Here is a 19,117-nt window from a genome sequence, read left to right on the forward strand (position 1 = left end):
CCCTAAAAATATAACTATCTCGACTCCCCACCCACCCTAAAACCATAACTACTCCGACTCACTCAACTCTGCCCCTTAAAAAAATGGCCGCACCCACCCTAAGAAAATAACTACCCGACCCTCACCACCTGCCCTAAAGACATAACTGTTCGACCCCTCCCCCACATGCCCTAAAAACACAACTACCCCATCCAACCTAAAAAAAATACTACCCCAACCCTCAACCGCCCTAAAAACATAACTACCCCAAGCTCCCCAAAAATTGCACCACCTGCCCTAAAAACATAGCTACCCAACCCCGCCCTAAAAAAACAACTACCCCTCCCCTACCTGCCCTAAAAACACTACTACCCTGACCTCCCCATTGCCCTAAAAATATAACTACCCCGACTCCCCATCCACCCTAAAACCATAACTACTCCGACCCCCGCCACCCGGTATAAAAAAACATATTTCCCCGAAGCCCCAACACTTGCCCTAAAAACTAAACTACCCAAACACCCACCCCTTAAAAAATGGCACCACCCGCCCAAAAAACAGAACTACCGACCCCCCACCACCTGCCCTAAAAACATAACCACCCAACACCCCCAACAGCCTTAAAAACACAACTACTCCCACCTCCCCTAAAAACACTACTAACCTGACCCCCACCTGCCCTAAAAAACATAACTACCCCAACCCCCACTACCTGCCCTAAAAACATAACTACCCTGACCCCCACCACCCGCCTGAAAACATAACTACCCAACTCCCTACCCTGCCCCCTTAAAAAAAATGGCACACCAGCCCTAAAAACATAACTACCCTGACCCCCCACCACCCGCCTGAAAACATAACTATCCAACCCCCTACCCTGCCCCCTTAAAGAAAATGGCACCAGCAGCCCTAAAAACTTAACTATCTGACCCCCGGCGTAAAATCACAACTACCCCTCCCCTACCTGCCCCAAAAACACTACTACCCTGAGCCCCCCACCTGCCCTAAAAACATAACTACGCAACCTCTGCCTTAAAAACACAACTACCCTGACCACCTATCACCCGCCCCAAAAAACACAACTACCTAACCCCCCACCTGCCCTAAAAACATAACTACCCCCCCACCTGCCCCAAAAACACAAGTACCCCCCCTAAAAACACTACTACCCCGACCCCCCACCCACCCTAAAAATATAACAACCCGACCCCCCACTAGCCCTAAAAACACAAGTATCCCGACCCCCACCACCTGCCCTAAAAGCACTACCAATCCGATCCCCTCACCTACCCTTAAAACATAACTACTCCAACCCCCACCCCTGCCCTAAAGGCATAACTACTCCGACCCCCCACACCTGCCCCTTAAAAAAAATGGCCCAACTCCTCCAACCCTGCCCCAGCCCCACTTGCCTGACCTCGTCCTCTACCGATGTGCTCCCCCTTTTTCTCTGGCTTAACCTCGCATGTGCGTCGTTCAGCACATGTGTGGATAAGGCAGAGAAAAAGCCCTGCGTTGTTCCGACAAGCGTTGTTCCGCTTGCGATGTAAACGACATCGTTGTTTCGGACTCGTTGTTCCGTACGGTTCCGCCTTAAAGAGTTTTTAGTTCTATAGTACATTAATGCCTAAGTAAATATTCTGCTCGGAGAAATAACTACCAGTAATCCATCACATACCCTGGCATAAAAGAAAGTGGGATCACAAAGTAAGGGTTCACCAAAGGATCATTTATGGTACCTGTTCTCATTCATCACAGTTGAGGTGCTTACCTATCAGAGTATGTAAATAAAACATGTTACAATAGAATTACATTTTTGGCGTCGTAATTGCACATAAAAATGGCAACTGTAAAAGAAAGAAACTTTTACTGTTTGTCAGATATACACAATCATACAACTTGAGAACGTTCTTTCCTACTCGTATTAAATGTTCTACCTAATAAAACCCATAACTTACTTAAACGAAATACTTTTGGTTTATAAATATTACTCAACGCAGTGTTGACATACAAAGGGATCTGCCATATACTCCTTGAAGATAAGTTTTATGGAACCCTTTTTGATTTTTAACACAACAATACAGTAATAAATAGCAAGAATATAACCATCGCGTGATACAACCTGAGAAAAGGAATAGCCTGATAAGGTAGATCTAAAAGAAAAAAATCTCAGTTCTTCCAAAGGATGCTAATGCACCTTGCTGTCAACTGGGCAACTCATTAATTGAGCAAATAGTTAAATGCAAAATATGATTTGAACACTCGAATGGCTTTTATTTAACATATCAAATACCTGAATATTTAATTGGGTTCTTATTGGGTGGCAATATATCAAAGAAACCCTGAGTCCTCGCAGCGTTCTTCGCAAGAAATAATGTTCAATTTCTTTCGGTCATACTGCTTTCTGAGTCTACCAGTTTGCATGTCCGAGAACGACTGCCATGCCCTTTTGCTCAAAGTTCTGAACTTCATCACAAAGTTCTCGTTGGTCACCAGATAGACCAAGGGGTTGATGGCACTGTTCATGCAGGCCATGCCGCGGGTCAACTGGTAGGCTAGATAAATGTTCTTTGACGTTCTTGTGCAGGTCCCTCGAAGATGCCAGCGCCTGGCCAGCAGATTAAGGTTACGAAACAAGTGGTATGGAAAGAAACAGACTGAGAACAAAACCATAACTATGACAACAAGTTTTATGCTTCTTCTCTTTAGAGTTGCATCCACACTTTGGTTCTTTGCCAAAACAACCAGAACATGCGAGTAGCATCCAAGAATGACGAGAAATGGCACTGCAAATCCTGTAACCATTACGGTGAAACTATAAGGCAAGTATTTGTCAAGACTCTCATTGCCAGTGGAATCATAGCAGTGGGTGGCGTTCTCGTTGCTTTTTGAAAACAGCAAATCAGGAAAGATCTGAATAAGCACCCAGGCCCACACCGCAGCGCTGACGAAGAGAGAGCATCGTTTGGTGTGTAACCGGCCGATCATTCTCATTGGATGGACGATGCCAAGGTAGCGCTGGATACTGATGCAGGTCAAGAACCCAATGCTGGCGTAGAGGTTTGCATTGAAGAGGCAGCGCGTCAACCGGCAGAATTCCAGGCCAAATGTCCATTTGCCCCCATTGATATAATAGGAAGCCAGGAAGGGGAGGGTGATGACATAGAGCAAGTCAGCGACTCCGAGGTTACACACCAGCACATTAAGGCCGTTCCACTTTTTCCAGTTTGTACACAAATTCCACAAGCCCAATCCGTTGGCGAGGATCCCAACCAGGCACACAGTCAAATATACAGTAGGCAGGTAGCGGTAGGTGAAGCCCTTATTTACCTGGCATCCCTGTAGGCTGTAGTTGGAGTCCAATGAAATGAGAGGCGAATCTATTGGTTCTTCGATGTCCATCGTTGCAATAAAATGTGTCCACGACCATGCAGCCTCCCTCCCCGCTGAAGCATGGAACAAAAATATGTATTTACTCCACGATTCTCCTAACCATGACTGCTCTCTAGAATAAATGTTATGATTTTGCTCAGCCCTTTAAACATAACATTTCATTTTGAGCTTTCCACACTGTGGGAGCATTCCAGAGAGCCTTTTTTGCCCACAGCAGCTTTAAAAATTGCAAGTATTTCGTTTCACCAGTCGTGAGATGTCTCATAAATCCAGTGTTGATTCGTTCCGTTGTATAATTTTTCGGCGCTCTATCATGCTTTAAGTTCAGAAACGTTTCCTCGCATTTCCCAGTATTATATTTATAATTTGCACAGCCCAGTATTTACTCTCCAGCCACGAAGTTTTACTGTGTTTATTCTCTTCTCGGGCCTTTTCATTCTGCGCTCCGTTCTGCACGCGTGAGGCACGTCCCTCCCTGTCACTGGAAGAACACTGAACAGCATTAAGGCCTTATCTTTTGGCACAGAATATCAACAGGGTGTTCTATGTTTCGACCTGGAGCAGAGTCCAGTCTGGTTTCTACGCCCTTCCTCCTGCACTCCTGTCAAACCTGAATCAAAAACCACATCAGCAATACGTCATAAGGAAGGAATGAATCCATTCGCCAGCTTCTCTGTGAGTCACGTGGTTTCTCTTCAATACAAGTGAAACACTTAGCTCAGGATATAGAACCAGCGGAGTTAGGAGAGGTGTTGGTCAACATTGTTGCCAACGAGGAAGTGGTATCTGGATCAGTAAGGGCTCTTTGTGGTATTGGACGGAAGAGCTGCTAACGCGTCCCTTTATGATATTTTATTACACATCAGGACTCGTTTTAGGCCAATGAATCTTTTGACCCAGTTGAGAGACACCTTAGGAGGAGATAGCTAATCAATATGTCAATCAATACGTCACTAATGTCATCAATATTTATCATGATAATACATTTCAAAGTCATTAATCAATTCAAAACTCTACCATGACCTTTCAGCCATGAATAACCACACCGGTTTAGTAGAATTTGATGAGTTTTATTCCCTATTAGTTACAATCTAAGAGCAAATGCGTCAATCTCAAAACCAAGAAACATTAGAACATTGGAATGCTGGGGGCTCCATTGAAAACAATGGAGTGCTGCGGGCTTTTACTGGCCGGTAAAAGCCCACAGCGCCAAAATTCCAATGTTCGCTTTGTTCACAGCAACAGCTGTGAACAAAGCCTCACGGAGCCCGAGGGGATTTAAATCCCCTCGGGCTCCGTGAACATTTATTTTTTTAATAGAACATTCTGCCCTGTGTGGCAGAATGTTCTAATAGCCTTAGAACCCGACGTAGCGGGCTCTACCGGCTATTAAAGTCCCTATCCCTTGTTAAATGCCCTCGCCTTCGGCTCGGGCATTTAACGCGGGGAGCGGGCCTTTAATAGCCGGTAGAGCCCGCTATGGCGGGTTCTAAGGCTATATAATAGCATAGTCACGATATGGCAACTTTGATAAGATTTCATTAAGGCGAGAATCACAAACACCAGAACATAACACGGCGTGAACATAGATCAAGTTTAGCAGAGTGTCAATATCCCGTCAGTTCAACAAAGCATAGTTTCGGTCGTTTGTCTATTTGCGTCAGTTTTGGTGAACCCCTGTCCTAACCACTGATTAGCATTAGCATGTTGGGCTTCATGCAAAACAATTTAGAACACCAATTTGGAAAGCATCTATCTAAGGTCTCTGTCAAAATAAGCAGTTGGTACCTAGAAAGGAAAAGCAAACAGACAAATCACAAATGCATTGTCATAATTACCCTCCAAAGTTTAGTTCAGCGCACAGGTTCAGTCTTCGTCCTCAGGACATCAGTCAAATCGCCATCAGTCAGGATTCAGCTCTGGGGCAAAAAAGGGCACGTCCCTCATAAGGAGGTAAAGTGTAAAAATGGACAATCTAAGGACAAGGATGGTTTTAGCAAAGTATCAAGTCACCAAACAGAGTGACAGAGTTTCTGGATAAAATCAACAGCATTCCCTAACCCACCTCTCTGACTCCCCTTGACATGGGTTCTTATCCCTTCTCCGTTGTACATTCCCCCAAAAGTTTATTAGACATTTGCTATACCCCACTATCTTTAACCTATCAGAAAATACATTAGGTAACCTAACTCTTCACCCCATATTATTTTACAAGTCTTTGATTGGTCTTCATAATTGACGTCTTCAGAGGTGGCATGTCCGGTAAGGTTTCATCTTTCTGTAATTCTTTGCACATCTTTTGGTCAGCAGTTCCATTGTCTTCACCGGTTTGAATGACCTTGTACATTACATTAATCTACACTGTTTCAATTTACTTTTAACATTTATTCTGCAAAGGCTGTGTGAAGGGATCTAACATGGTTATATTCGTCTTCTAATTTGAAGAATAAGAACACTCAGGGTCATGTCCCTTTGTGAGTCAGCATACTGAAAAATAGAAAAATGCATTTAATATGAGAGCCAAGGCAGCTAAGCTTCGGCTCATGCTAACTTAAGGCCTATGAGGATTTCAGTAGAGATTCAATAACGAAATCATTGGTATAAACGTATTTAAACATAATATAAACATTTTGGTCATTATTATTAGTCTACGTATACATTGGTGGCCACCCCCCGTGGTCACAATTCAAGTGCACGTGTAAGCAAAATTACTATCATTATAGTTTCTATGCAGCATTATCAAACATTGATTCATAAACATTTCATATTAATATGGATTATAAAGCTACGCTCTCTCAGAGCCATACCTCTTTTGTCTTTTTTTTTGTGGCATGGCAGGGCTTATTCTCAGACTTCGTTTTGCCCTCTGACCCATATAGGAGTTCCATGTTAACTTTTAATAGCTTGCTTCACATATTACTTATTGTATACTGTCCTAGAACCCTGATCTTTGCCTCGGGTCTTGTAACAGTTTAATAATTTTTGGTGTGGTGTGGTGTGGATGAAGGCCAGATACAATAAATGCACGTTTGGGATGTCAGATTAACTCTAGTGTAATGTCACTTTCACAGAGCACGAAAGACAAATGGCTTGTTCAGATTTGGGAAGATCTCCTGTCCGTCATTCTTTAAATGCATTGATGTCAATGACTCCATTTGACAGATGGGACGTCTACCACTCTTTGGCAGTTGTCTTGCATTCCCCAAACTCTAAGTAAGGCTAAAAGTCTTTATTCAACAGTCCTACTCAGATTCTCTCAGTAAATCCTGTACTCCACAGCTACAGCAGAGTCATGCCAACTCGCCAGCGAAGTCCCCAGCGCGCTTTAGGTGCTCTGGGGTCTTTTTGCAGCTGATACAATGCATTGCTGACCACATAGCAGTTTGCATAATTTTCTGCAATGTAATCCCTCTCCAGCCCAATGCCTTTCTCACTGCATGGCAAATGGCAAAGGTCAATCTTTAAGCCCTGAGCCCAGAGACATGCCACATTATTTGCAGACACCATGTTGCTGAGTAGAAAATAGCCAATAAGGTGACCCATTAGTAAATGTCAGGACACACAACCATCTGTGCACATCCTACTATCAAGCACATTCTAACCTGGCCCACTGTGCAGCTCAGCTTCAATTGACCAATGGTGCACAGCACTGCTAAAAAGCTAAAAATACATGGCCAACTATTAAATAAATTACCAAATACCTCATTAGTGACAATGAAAATGCACAGCTGTTGCTTTACAGACTACAAAATTGACTAAACCAGCAAATGTGTGACTCCGCTCGCAACATTCCCTTGCTTGGCATACTTTCAAAACATCCTACTACGTGTACTCCTCCAGGACTATTATTCATTGCAGTTCTGCCACCTTGAAAGCAGTCCACTGCACAGCATACACAAAAGCCTTGCCACTTGATCAGGTAAATAACATGCAAAATATCTGGGATGTGCAATTTTCCTACCTTAACTGGTCCCACGTAGCCCACCTTAGAGACTTCTCAAAGACAAAATACCACAAAGATCACACCACATCCTCCTCCACTCCACTAGTCTCATCCAAATCCTGCATCACTTACCTGTCAGACCAACCATGACAATTCTGCAATCTCTTCAACTGCCACAAGGCCTTCAATATTTTCCAGTATGTCAGATATCAGATGTCAATACCATTCTCTACAGATTAACTGGTCCAATCCCTGTCCTTAGCCCAAGTGACCTCTGTACCATCTCTGCCTACTACAGAAATTGTGGTAACTCTCAGATCTGACTTATTTATTCTTCATATTTGGACATTTGTAATATACAATATCTTGTTCACGCCTCAAAGTACCTGAAAACTTCCAAATGCCTCCCTCCAAAATAGAGGCATCTCCATGAATATCATGTCAAACCACACATAGCTTTCCATTTTACCCCACCGATACCTCAACATGCCACCTGCCAAAATCATTCATGGACGACATCCCTTCTTTCAGTCAGACACTCTTTGTAGCCACCACCTCGCTGAAGTAATAAACACCACCATTTACTCCATAGAGCAGTGAGAAGACCACATAATGAGCAATGGCAATACTAAAGGCTTATGCCTAGTGTAAACTTTGAACACTGCCACAAACTATTGACTGGTGGCCCTAAAACTCATACGCCACCTGAAGAACCAGAACCTTTTGGGCCTGGCGGCGCAGGGTACGCCTAAAATCTCCTTGGATTCACCTGCCTCAACTAACAGAGACACGGGACACTCTGTCAGGCGTAAAAGATCAGATTTTATTAGCTGCAGCTAGTACAGTTGTCCAAGAAGTACACAAGGTATGTTCTCAGGAGACTGCCACTTTACTTTGTGGCGCACAATCTTATATACCGTATAAAAACATTTATTAACTACATACACTCCCAGAACACATAGAAAGGAGCCAGTAAGAATAATGTAAAGATAGAACAGAGTCAATAGAAATGTCGGAAAACAAGACAGAACAAAGTATCAAGTGACTTAAGGTTGCCTCCCCTCCAGCTGTGTTTGTCACCCCTCCCTTGAACTAATTCATTAACCGATCCACAACGAAGTTGCATGTGGTGCGATAAGTTTGTGTGCGTTTGGAAAACAGTTGTGAAATGAGAGAATACTAGCAAAGGACAGCGAAGGCCAGACGATAAGATAAGATCGGCGGAGAATAGTGTGAGCCTACAGATAGTTGAAACAAGGATTAGAAAACCAGACAGGGATTAGTGTACTCGGTCAGACCTTAATACCAGCCTTGTAAAGATAGAGGCAGAAGGCTGTTTTGAACACCATGTTGCAGAATAAGCAGAAAAGGCAGAATGGACTTCGTTCGCTGTGCTGCCTGAGTGAAGGCAACATAAAATGGCGGCGGGCCACAAAATGGCGGGTCGATACGATCGTATTAAAAATCGAATTTCCTCAGACCCTCCTTTTGCCAGAACTCAGGCAAGATACACAAACTCATGTTAATCTGAGTCGATGTCTATGGCCATGAGGTCATCAAGCTGTTGCTGTACCATCATTTTGATATTCTCTGTTCTTTGTGACTTGGGTTTGGGAATACATGCAGTAGTACATAGGTTGCAGACGGCAGGACCGCAGTGCATACAAAGACAACAAGAGAATATAAAAGCTAAAATTACTCCAAAGAATGTCAATACCTTCCAACCCCATTTGGACAGTAATCCCCAAAACCACTCTGAAAAGGACCAATCTCCTTCGTCCTGATGAATCGACTCGGAGATTATGTGTAACTTAGAGATAGCTTGGTATACTGTCGGAGCGTCATTAGGTATGAAAATACAGCAACTTGATCCGATCAATTTGCATACTCCACCACGGTCCGCAAGAACAAAGTCTAAGGCAACACGGTTCTGCAAGGTCATAAGACGATCAGCCTGTAGTTCAGCTGTAATGTTACTTAAAGCTCCTACAGTGATGTCTATGGTGGTTTCTACGACACGAACCAATTGCCTTATATTTCTGCTGTTGGCCATTGGACCCCAGAAGGGAAGAAATCCTTTGAGGAAATCTCCTCCCTCTTGTCCTGCTGTGTCTTTCGAATCCACAATCCCTCTGCCATATCTATTTTTATGATGGTTCGCAGGAGCGGTGTATGTAGGGGGAAGAAGAAAGGCTATATAACAAGTACCAGAAAAATCAGCTGGCAACCATGTATAAGCCCTATCGTGGCAAACGAAGTATGTACCTTGAGATGGTACTAACGGCGGTGAATTCAGGGCTGAATATATGTATGGGAACATAAACTTTCTCTTTGTCCGGTGTTTGGAGTTCTACCATTTACTTGCAGACAGAAATTTCCTTGTTGGGGTATGACCCGTATCGGAGGAGATTTTCCTTGCTCAATCTTATCATTGAGGCTGGAAATGTAATCAGTTATGTTCCAATTGGTATATGCTTTTCTTTCATCTATGGAAGCTTCACTTTTTTCCATGATTTTAGCCATAGCTACCATTCCCTTTATCAATAAACTATGACTGAAATCTGAACCAACACTATGTGAACTGACAGGTTGTTTAATTTTACTTTGATATGCATTATTGAAAATGACAAAATAAGCCCAAGCGGAACCTTCATAGGAGAATGGAAGAACTAAATATGGCATTCCTTTTTCTACCGTATGTGGTATGAGTCCACACACCCAACAGTCAGTTGTATTGATCACTAACTGATGTTGATGTAACAACTGGACGAAGGAATTGTTAAAGTATTCAGTTCTTCTGATGAGTTCATGCTGGGGAAGAGTGTGAAATAGGTGCGGAGAGATAGTAGAAGAAGATGTAGAGGTAGGAGAAGAGACAACTTTTTGCTGCAGAGTAATAATGATCCAGTTTACAGATGCCAAAAGAATACACGACAATATAATGACGCATAGAGCAATACTACAACGACTACATATTTCTTTACAATTATTCTTTATATTTTTACTTTCTCTTTTATTTAATGTAGCCTCCATCTTTCTAAGTGGATGCTCACGGCAATCTTCCTCAATCACTGTAGTCACGATTATCTACCGTCCTATGACACTGTGAGGTCCTGCAGGCCTATTGCCACTTACTCAGGTCGTGACTAAGACTCCTACCGTGACCCTGCAACCGGGATAGAGTACTACATAGGAGAGAAAGTTACAAGTTCTTTGGTCTTGGTCTCAAATTATAGCGTTCCTGTCCAGAGGCAGTCTGGTTTTGAAACAATGTTCCTGGATTTGTCGTGTTCAAGCGACGATGCGATGGTATTGCTTCTTGAAGGATGTCGTCGTCCTCTTTCTCAGAAAGTGTTCCAATTAGACGCGCATCACTGAATGGTACAAATTGCGGAACTTTCTCACTTTCAGAGTCACTGATGCCTCTACGGACCCACTGATCGAAAGGCAAGGGCAAAGGCACTTTCTTGCAGTGCACGGCATGCACCCAGTTTTTCTTTCCTTCGACTTTAACTGCTGTTCTTGTGGTCAAAAGAACCAGGCGTGGCTCTCTCCATCTGGGCTCCAAATTTCTCTGTCGTTGGAAATTTTTCGTGCAGACCCAGTCACCTGGTCGGATGGAATGACCTGGGTCTGTGGAAGCCTCTGGTAGAGCACTCTGAACCTGTTGATGAAGAACACGCAATTTAGTTGTAAGGTCATGCAAGTAGTCAATCAACATCGGGTATGGCAAGTCTGAGTATTTCTTAGGGCGAGGAACTCCCCATACATTAGCTGGGCGACCAAATATCACTTCGTAAGGGCTAAGCCCCAAACGAGAGTGTACTGCTGTTCTGGTGGACAGAAGAGCCAATGGTAAAGCATCAGGCCAATTAAGTCCTGTGCTAGCTTGCACCTTAGCAATTTTAAGCTTCAAGGTTCCATTGTAGCATTCTACTAAACCAGCCGACTGTGGGTGATTCGCCGCGTGGAACTTCTGTTTTATGCCAAGACCTGCACAAACTTTTTGCATGACTTGACCCACAAATTCGCTCCCATTGTCACTCCAGACAATGCGCGGCAAACCAAACCTAGGGAGGAATTCTTTCAAAAGTATTTTGGCAGTTGATAAAGCAGTATTGTCCTTCAGAGGGTAGGCTTCTACCCATCTAGAAAAAGCACATACTACCACCAGAACATATTTGAGGTTGTTGCATCGTTCCATGTGAATATAATCGATCTGCAACACCTCAAATGGATATGTCGGAGGAGCAAAATGACCTGCTGGAGTTGGGGTTCCCTTTCCCGGATTGTACATCAAGCAAACAATACAATGTTTTACCACTTTATTTGCACACTTTGGGATCCCCTCATTTTGCCACACTGGAGCCAGAAGTTTACATATTCCTTTTGCACTTAGGTGAGCTGGACCATGTGCCATAGTAACTACAGGTAGTACATAAGCATCTGGTAACAGCCAACGTTGATGTTCTGATAATTCAACCCAACATCCCATCTCATCTAACATTCCTGTACTTTCCTTCCACTTTCTCAACTCATTCTCCGTAGCCTCTCCTTGAATTGATTTCACACTCTCTACTGTATCTTCACACATTCCCTTTTCTCTTACGCAGTTTGCGGGACCTGCAACATACATTCGACTTGTGTTGTCTCTGGCTGTCTTTTTCGCTACCTCATCTGCAAATGCATTTCCTCGACCAACATCGTCCACAATCTTTTTGTGTGCACTACACTTCACAATCGCTATCTGAGTAGGCATTGTAAGTGACTCAAGAAGTTCAGTCACTAATTGACCATGTTGTATCTTAGTACCATGGGAAGTAAAGAATCCTCTTTCCTTCCATAAACGCCCAAAGTTAAACGCTACACCAAAAGCGTATTGGCTATCAGTGTACACGTTTACTCTTTTTCCTTCGGATAACACACACGCTCTAGTTAAGGCTATCAATTCAGCTGCCTGAGCTGAATTATGTCTAATGCGTGCTGTCTCCACAATCGTATGCAAAGTAGTAATAGCGTAGGCTGAAACTGTATCTCCATTCGGGAGCTTGAAACAAGAACCATCTACCCATAGTGTTCCATCTGGATTCACTAATGGCGTGTCTTTTAGGTCAATTCTACCCTTAGTCTCTTCTTCAGTACGGAGAAAACAATCATGCTGTTCAGAGACATCTCTCTCTTCTGGAAGAGGCAACAAAGTAGCTGGATTCAGGGTATTACATCGTTTGATGTGTATGTGACTAGCCAAAAGCGTCAGCTCATATCCGGACAACCGAGCACTCGTAAGATGCTGCGTTTTTGTCCTATTTAGTAAAATATCCACTGCATGTGGCACCATAACAATGAGAGTATTATCTAGCACTACTCCAGCAGACTGTCGAATAGAAATTGCTGCTGCCGCTGTCGCCTTAAGACAACTAGGCAATGCTTTAGCTACTGGATCTAACGTAGCTGAGAAATATGCGCATGGTCGCTGTTGATCTCCAAAACGCTGCGTTAAGACTGACAATGCACAACCCTCTCTTTCGTGGACATAGAGCGTAAAGGGCTTACTGTAATCAGGAGTACCCAATACAGGAGCAGAACACAAAGCAATACGCAAATCAGTAAAACTCTTCTGACACTCGTCAGTCCACGGAAGAGGCTGAGGCGTATCTTTTAAAGTTAGCGCCAACAGCGGTTTAGCCAATAAAGAGAAACTCGGAATCCACTGTCTACAATAAGAAGTAATGCCCAAAAAGGCACGTACCTCTCTTTGTGTGGATGGCACTGACATTTGTGCAATTGCCTGAATTCGTTCGGGGGTCAATCGTCGTCCCTCCTTTGACAAGAGATGACCCAAATAAGTCACCTCGCGACAGACATACTGTAATTTAGAAGGAGAAACCTTGTGATTCAGATCAAACAAATGACGCAACAGTGCAACGGTCACGTTTTTGCAAATCTCCTCTGAATCAGCTGCAACTAATAAGTCATCCATGTACTGAATGAGAGCGGCACCGGACGGTAAGGAAAAGGCATCAAGATGACATTTTAGAGCTTGACTGTAAACAGAGGGACTTTCACAATAACCTTGAGGTGCGCGTTTAAACCGGAAGCTTCGGCCTCCGAGGGAAAAACCAAAAATATCTCTACTCTCTTCGGCGATGGGAATACTAAAGAAAGCATTCTTTAAATCGATAACTGAAAACCAAGTCGCTGTAGAAGGTATCATCGTCAACAGAGCAGTGATATCTGGGACTACAGGAAACTGCGGTACGACAATCTTGTTTACCTCCCGAAGATCAATTACAAAACGATAAACAGGAGGCTGAGAAGGATCAGTGCGTTTAAGAATCGGAAGAACAGGACTGTTACATGTATTTCCTCTCGTTTCCTCAACCACACCCTTCTGAATCAAATCATGGACAATTTCCAGAAGTGCTTTCTCACCTTCAGTAGAGATTCTGTATTGCGGAATACGTGGCATTTCAGCATTGGGCTTAAGAGTAACAACATAAGGTGGGATCTCAAGACAACCAACGTCATTCGGACCCGTAGCCCAAAGCGTTTCGGGAAGAGAAAGCAATTCAGGTGGGAATTGATCTTTTGATAAGTACATTGGACTAGTCATTTTCTGTCCTAGAGTGAGGTATACACCAGAAGGTGAACAATATATCGTAGCATGCATTCTTTTTAATAGATCTAAACCCAACAGATTTTCACCACAACCATTCGTCAGAAGAAGCGGAGCTTCTAAATCATAAGGGCCTATTGAAACAGGCAAAGGGCAAGAAACTGGATTGCGAACAGGGGCGCCAGAAAATCCTACAGATACATTCGTTAAGCCAGACAAAGGTGCGCCAGGGAGTTTAGAATGAATGATAGAGCTTCTCATGGCACCAGTATCTAAAAGAAATGGCTCTGAAACACCCATTGTAGTGACATTAACATAAGGTCCATTCTGATCCACTGGAATTGACGTAACCCCCTTACTTTGTCCATGGCTGTCCTATTCAAAATGAAGACTTTCATTCCCTCCTTCAATATACTGATCCTCACTGTAATACTGTGTAGACCTAACATTTTGCTGGTCAAAGTAATTTCCGGAATTTGGAGGAACAAAAGAACGCTGCCCTTGGGTTAACACACCTCGACCTCTACCTCTATTTGCTGACTGAGAACCACCACGACCTCGTGAAGCAGATGTTGCTCCATTACGCTGCAACAATGCCGGACAACTGTTCTTAAAATGACCTTCCTCCCTACAATAAGCACATTGATTGGGACCTAGCAAAGGTCTTGGAATGAATGGTTCAGGCTTTTGATACAACCTCTGAAACTGCGGAGGCTGTTGAAACTGAGGCTGAACATAACGAGGAGGATAAGCCTGTTGCAAGAGAACTTTAGTTTTTAATTCTTTCGTCTTTTTCTCTTGTTTTTCCCTTTCTTCTTTGTCTCTATTTTCATAATATTGTGCAGTAGCCAATATCTGGGCGGAAGAAGAAACTGCCCATGAACTCTCGGAGTCTTTTAGCTTGTGTGATAGTTCAGGAAGCAAGTTATATACGAACTTATCCACAAATAATCGCTGTCCCCCTTCTGTAGCCATATCTTGACCACTGTGATCAATGAATGTCTCCTCGAATCGGGTAAAGAAATCGGAAACACTTTCATCTTTCTTTTGTTTACATGCTGCTAGCTTATCCCAATTAACTCTCAAAGCAGGCATCATTGTTTTCATTAATGTAATAATCCTACCAGGGAGTTCTGAGATCAAAGCGTCGGGTTTTGCACCACCTACTTGACCTCTATCTGCGGCAATAATAGCGTTCCAATCGCCGCCTAATTCTTGAGCGTGATCCTCTCTACGAATTTTAGCCCATATTGTCTGTGGAACTACATTTCCCATCAACATGTCAATATCTGCTAAATTCATAGTACATGCATCAACTGTTTGCGACAACTCTTTATAGTAACCAGCAGGATTTTGCGTGGATCTGGTAGTGACTGTTTAAGTGCTAAAACTTCAGACCTTTTCCAGGGGACATGTATCCATATGCGCTGAAAATGCGCAGGAATAGCTGGATTAGCACCTACTGCTGCAACTTCTTCCTTCCATATTGGAGAAACCTCTCTCATGGGATAGTTTTTCAGTGCTGTCCTAACTGAAGGATCAGAATCAGGAAAAGTCTGTGAGAACAATAGGGATCTGAAAGAAATAAGTGTTCTGACAGCGTTTTCAACCTTAGGACCTACAATAAGTCCTTTGTCAAAGTCAGCCTGAACATCTAACAGATCCTGTGGGACCGAACCCAAATTCATATCCTCCCATTCTTTAGCGAGAGTATCGCACATAACTTTAAAAACATATCTCTGCGTAGGTGCATTCCATTGCAGAAAGGTGGACATAATATCAGACGTACTATATTGGGGACCCTTCTTGATCCATCTACAAGCAAGTGAGTCCAATTTTTCTCGCTCTTCGGAGTCTGGGAATTGACTACGAGACTGTCTTCGAGAAAAAGCTGGAGACACGTTTAAAGCTTCAAAGAAAGGTGATAAGAGACCAGAGACAGTATCGGTAAATCGCTTACGCGTAGATGGAGAATTTGACATAAGGATAGGGGACAAGGTATTAGGTGAATTAACTAAAGGAGCATTAGGAATTGCCAAAGGAGCAGAAGGCAAAGGAGTTAAAGGCAAAGCTGGCATAGGCAATACTTGAGGAGGCAAATGTGGAAAAGCTGGAGCAGGCGGAAGCACAACTGGCGGCTGAACAGGCTGTAACATCGGGGGTACATTAGCACCTTGTACATAGGGCGGAGGCAATTTCAATAAGTGGGACATTAAGGAATCTTCCTCAAAATCTTTCCTCTTATCAAGGGAAGAGATAGGCAACGTCGGATAGCATTTATCTATTGCCATTCGATGCTGTCTGTCTGAAATTTCCATTGCATTATCTATTTCATCATCTTTGAATTGCTGAGCAGCCTGTATAATCGTCATTCCCTGTGTTTTCCTATCTCGTTTCGCTTGTTTAATTTCTCTCTGTTTGGCTTCCTTACGCCAAAGGCGAAAAGAGTCAAACATTGCCGGCCGGGCTTTTCTTTTAAATAGCGTTGCTTCTAAATTATCTAGCACATCAGTTTCGAAACTACCATTTTCTGGCCATTTTAAAACACCATCTTTCTTTGTATATCGGGTCCATGTCTTATTAAAGGCAATAGGACCAACACCATGTTTAGAATAGAGCTCATATGTGGGAGTTCCAACCGAAGGAATCGGACAGGAGTCCTCAAGCTGGGAGTCCCTATTACAACCAAAGCAACAAAGTTTTCCAAACTTAGTCAGACCAGACATCTCACGATTTTTACTGGCTGTTCGCAAACATCAAGGGGGTAAAACTTTCAGTTTACACAGCACAAATGCACTTACCCCTCGGCTTTGGCCACTGCAATGGCCAAATCTAAGAACCTAAGGACAAAACAAAGACCAAAATTTGTGGGCGCGACCCACCAAATACTTAACTAAGGATGTCTTCTTACACCAACAGAGGCCCGTCTATCGTCTCGCTTTACCATACATCATCAAAGAAAGGGCCAAGGCAGGGCGGCAGTCAGGGCAGCAGTCGTCAGTAGCCGTCAGGAAGGAGTAACCGCGCTGAAAAAGACCTTCGGACCACTTCGACATACAGGGGTCGCTTGACGTGGCTCGCGATTCCTCCAGAATTTTCCTGCGGGGTTCCTCACGACCTTCAGGCAGAACCGGTACCGCTGAAGCCGCCCCACGTTGGGCGCCAATTGAAGAACCAGAACCTTTTGGGCCTGGCGGCGCAGGGTACGCCTAAAATCTCCTTGGATTCACCTGCCTCAACTAACAGAGACACGGGACACTCTGTCAGGCGTAAAAGATCAGATTTTATTAGCTGCAGCTAGTACAGTTGTCCAAGAAGTACACAAGGTATGTTCTCAGGAGACTGCCACTTTACTTTGTGGCGCACAATCTTATATACCGTATAAAAACATTTATTAACTACATACACTCCCAGAACACATAGAAAGGAGCCAGTAAGAATAATGTAAAGATAGAACAGTGTCAATAGAAATGTCGGAAAACAAGACAGAACAAAGTATCAAGTGACTTAAGGTTGCCTCCCCTCCAGCTGTGTTTGTCACCCCTCCCTTGAACTAATTCATTAACCGATCCACAACGAAGTTGCATGTGGTGCGATAAGTTTGTGTGCGTTTGGAAAACAGTTGTGAAATGAGAGAATACTAGCAAAGGACAGCGAAGGCCAGACGATAAGATAAGATCGGCGGAGAATAGTGTGAGCCTACAGATAGTTGAAACAAGGATTAGAAAACCAGACAGGGATTAGTGTACTCGGTCAGACCTTAATACCAGCCTTGTAAAGATAGAGGCAGAAGGCTGTTTTGAACACCATGTTGCAGAATAAGCAGAAAAGGCAGAATGGACTTCGTTCGCTGTGCTGCCTGAGTGAAGGCAACATAAAATGGCGGCGGGCCACAAAATGGCGGGTCGATACGATCGTATTAAAAATCGAATTTCCTCACACCTTGTACCACATCTGTGTAGCTTTGTGGCTGATCATTTTGCATGCTTATTACACTTTATAGCCCAATATTCTCTCCCAATGGCATTGTAATTTGAGTACGATGCTCAGCTTTCCAAGCAGTTGAGAAACTCACCTGCAACCAGAACTTTGGAGTAAAGATGATCAAATAACTTACTCTCTTTATCTCTTACATCAAAGGCTCTTTTAAACCTAAGAGACCCAATGAAATTGTTCTTTGCGTTGAAATGGTACTTCCCAACAAGACAAGTGAGTCATTGAACCTACCATTGATGAGATTGTCTCAGAGATCAACAGTGATCTTTCATTCACCAAGATTGACCTCACAGCTGAGTACCACAGCATAAAGTTTTCAGGGATTCATATAAAACAATCACTTTCCAAACAAGTAACAAAAGTCATAAGTGCACATCCCAAAGCTTTTAATACGTGGGTATTTGCAGTTTCCTCTTAGATTCTGCAGCTGGTTGTCCTGTGACCTCCAGAAATATTTTATCTATGATGACAATTACATCCTAACCATGACTCCCATAGAACAAAACACAAGCCTTTGTGGGGCGTCCTTTGCTTCAGTCACGTAGCTCCTTGGGTACATCACAATACTGCATTGAACCTCAATTAGATTCTTAAATCTGCAATTGAAGCAAGTGAAGTTGAATCTCATGAACTATGCAACAACGTTGTATTTGGACCCTGCAAACCTACTAAAATCTGCTGACTTGGGTCATAACACATGCATCTCTTGTGCAACCATTTAGGGGTCCCCAAACCCTTCAGAGAGGCGAGGAATATCTCTCATATATGGTAGACTGAGGGGTCCATCTTCACACTCTACGGGGGAGCCCCATCATTTTATGTCACACCACTGCTGGTGACGTGGGCTGATAGGATCAGCTCATCACTGGATCCCGGTGATGGCAGGCCACTTTAGGAGTACAAGATACATCAAATACCCCTGGAGTCTAGATTACTGTCAGCGTAATCTGAATAACCTGATCGTGATGTGTGCGGATAAACCACGGTAATAATAGTTACGAAATTGAGTGGCAATTCATATGTCATAATAACATCAGAAAAGGTTTTAATTGAACGAAATTGAGTTCGTGATGTGTTGATTAGGACGATAAGGGCAGTGGAGTGTCTCTCTTAAACTTTCATTTCTTCTCAGTGTGAGACAGGAAGCAATTACCTCTAACAGGATGAGGTTCAACTTGATTGCACTTCTG

At 43.3% G+C, this 19,117-nt stretch overlaps 1 protein-coding gene across 1 annotated transcript; it reads right to left on the minus strand.

Moving 5' to 3' along the window:
* Window positions 1–1,888: 1,888 nt before the first annotated feature.
* LOC138247221 (P2Y purinoceptor 1-like) lies at window positions 1,889–3,844 on the minus strand. The gene has a single exon (XM_069201952.1). It carries the CDS (start codon window positions 3,379–3,381, stop codon window positions 2,311–2,313), a length of 1,071 nt encoding a protein of 356 aa, XP_069058053.1. The 5' UTR covers window positions 3,382–3,844; the 3' UTR covers window positions 1,889–2,310.
* Window positions 3,845–19,117: the final 15,273 nt, after the last annotated feature.

Source organism: Pleurodeles waltl, chromosome 7, assembly GCF_031143425.1.
Source record: "Pleurodeles waltl isolate 20211129_DDA chromosome 7, aPleWal1.hap1.20221129, whole genome shotgun sequence".
Classification (NCBI taxonomy): domain Eukaryota; kingdom Metazoa; phylum Chordata; class Amphibia; order Caudata; family Salamandridae; genus Pleurodeles; species Pleurodeles waltl.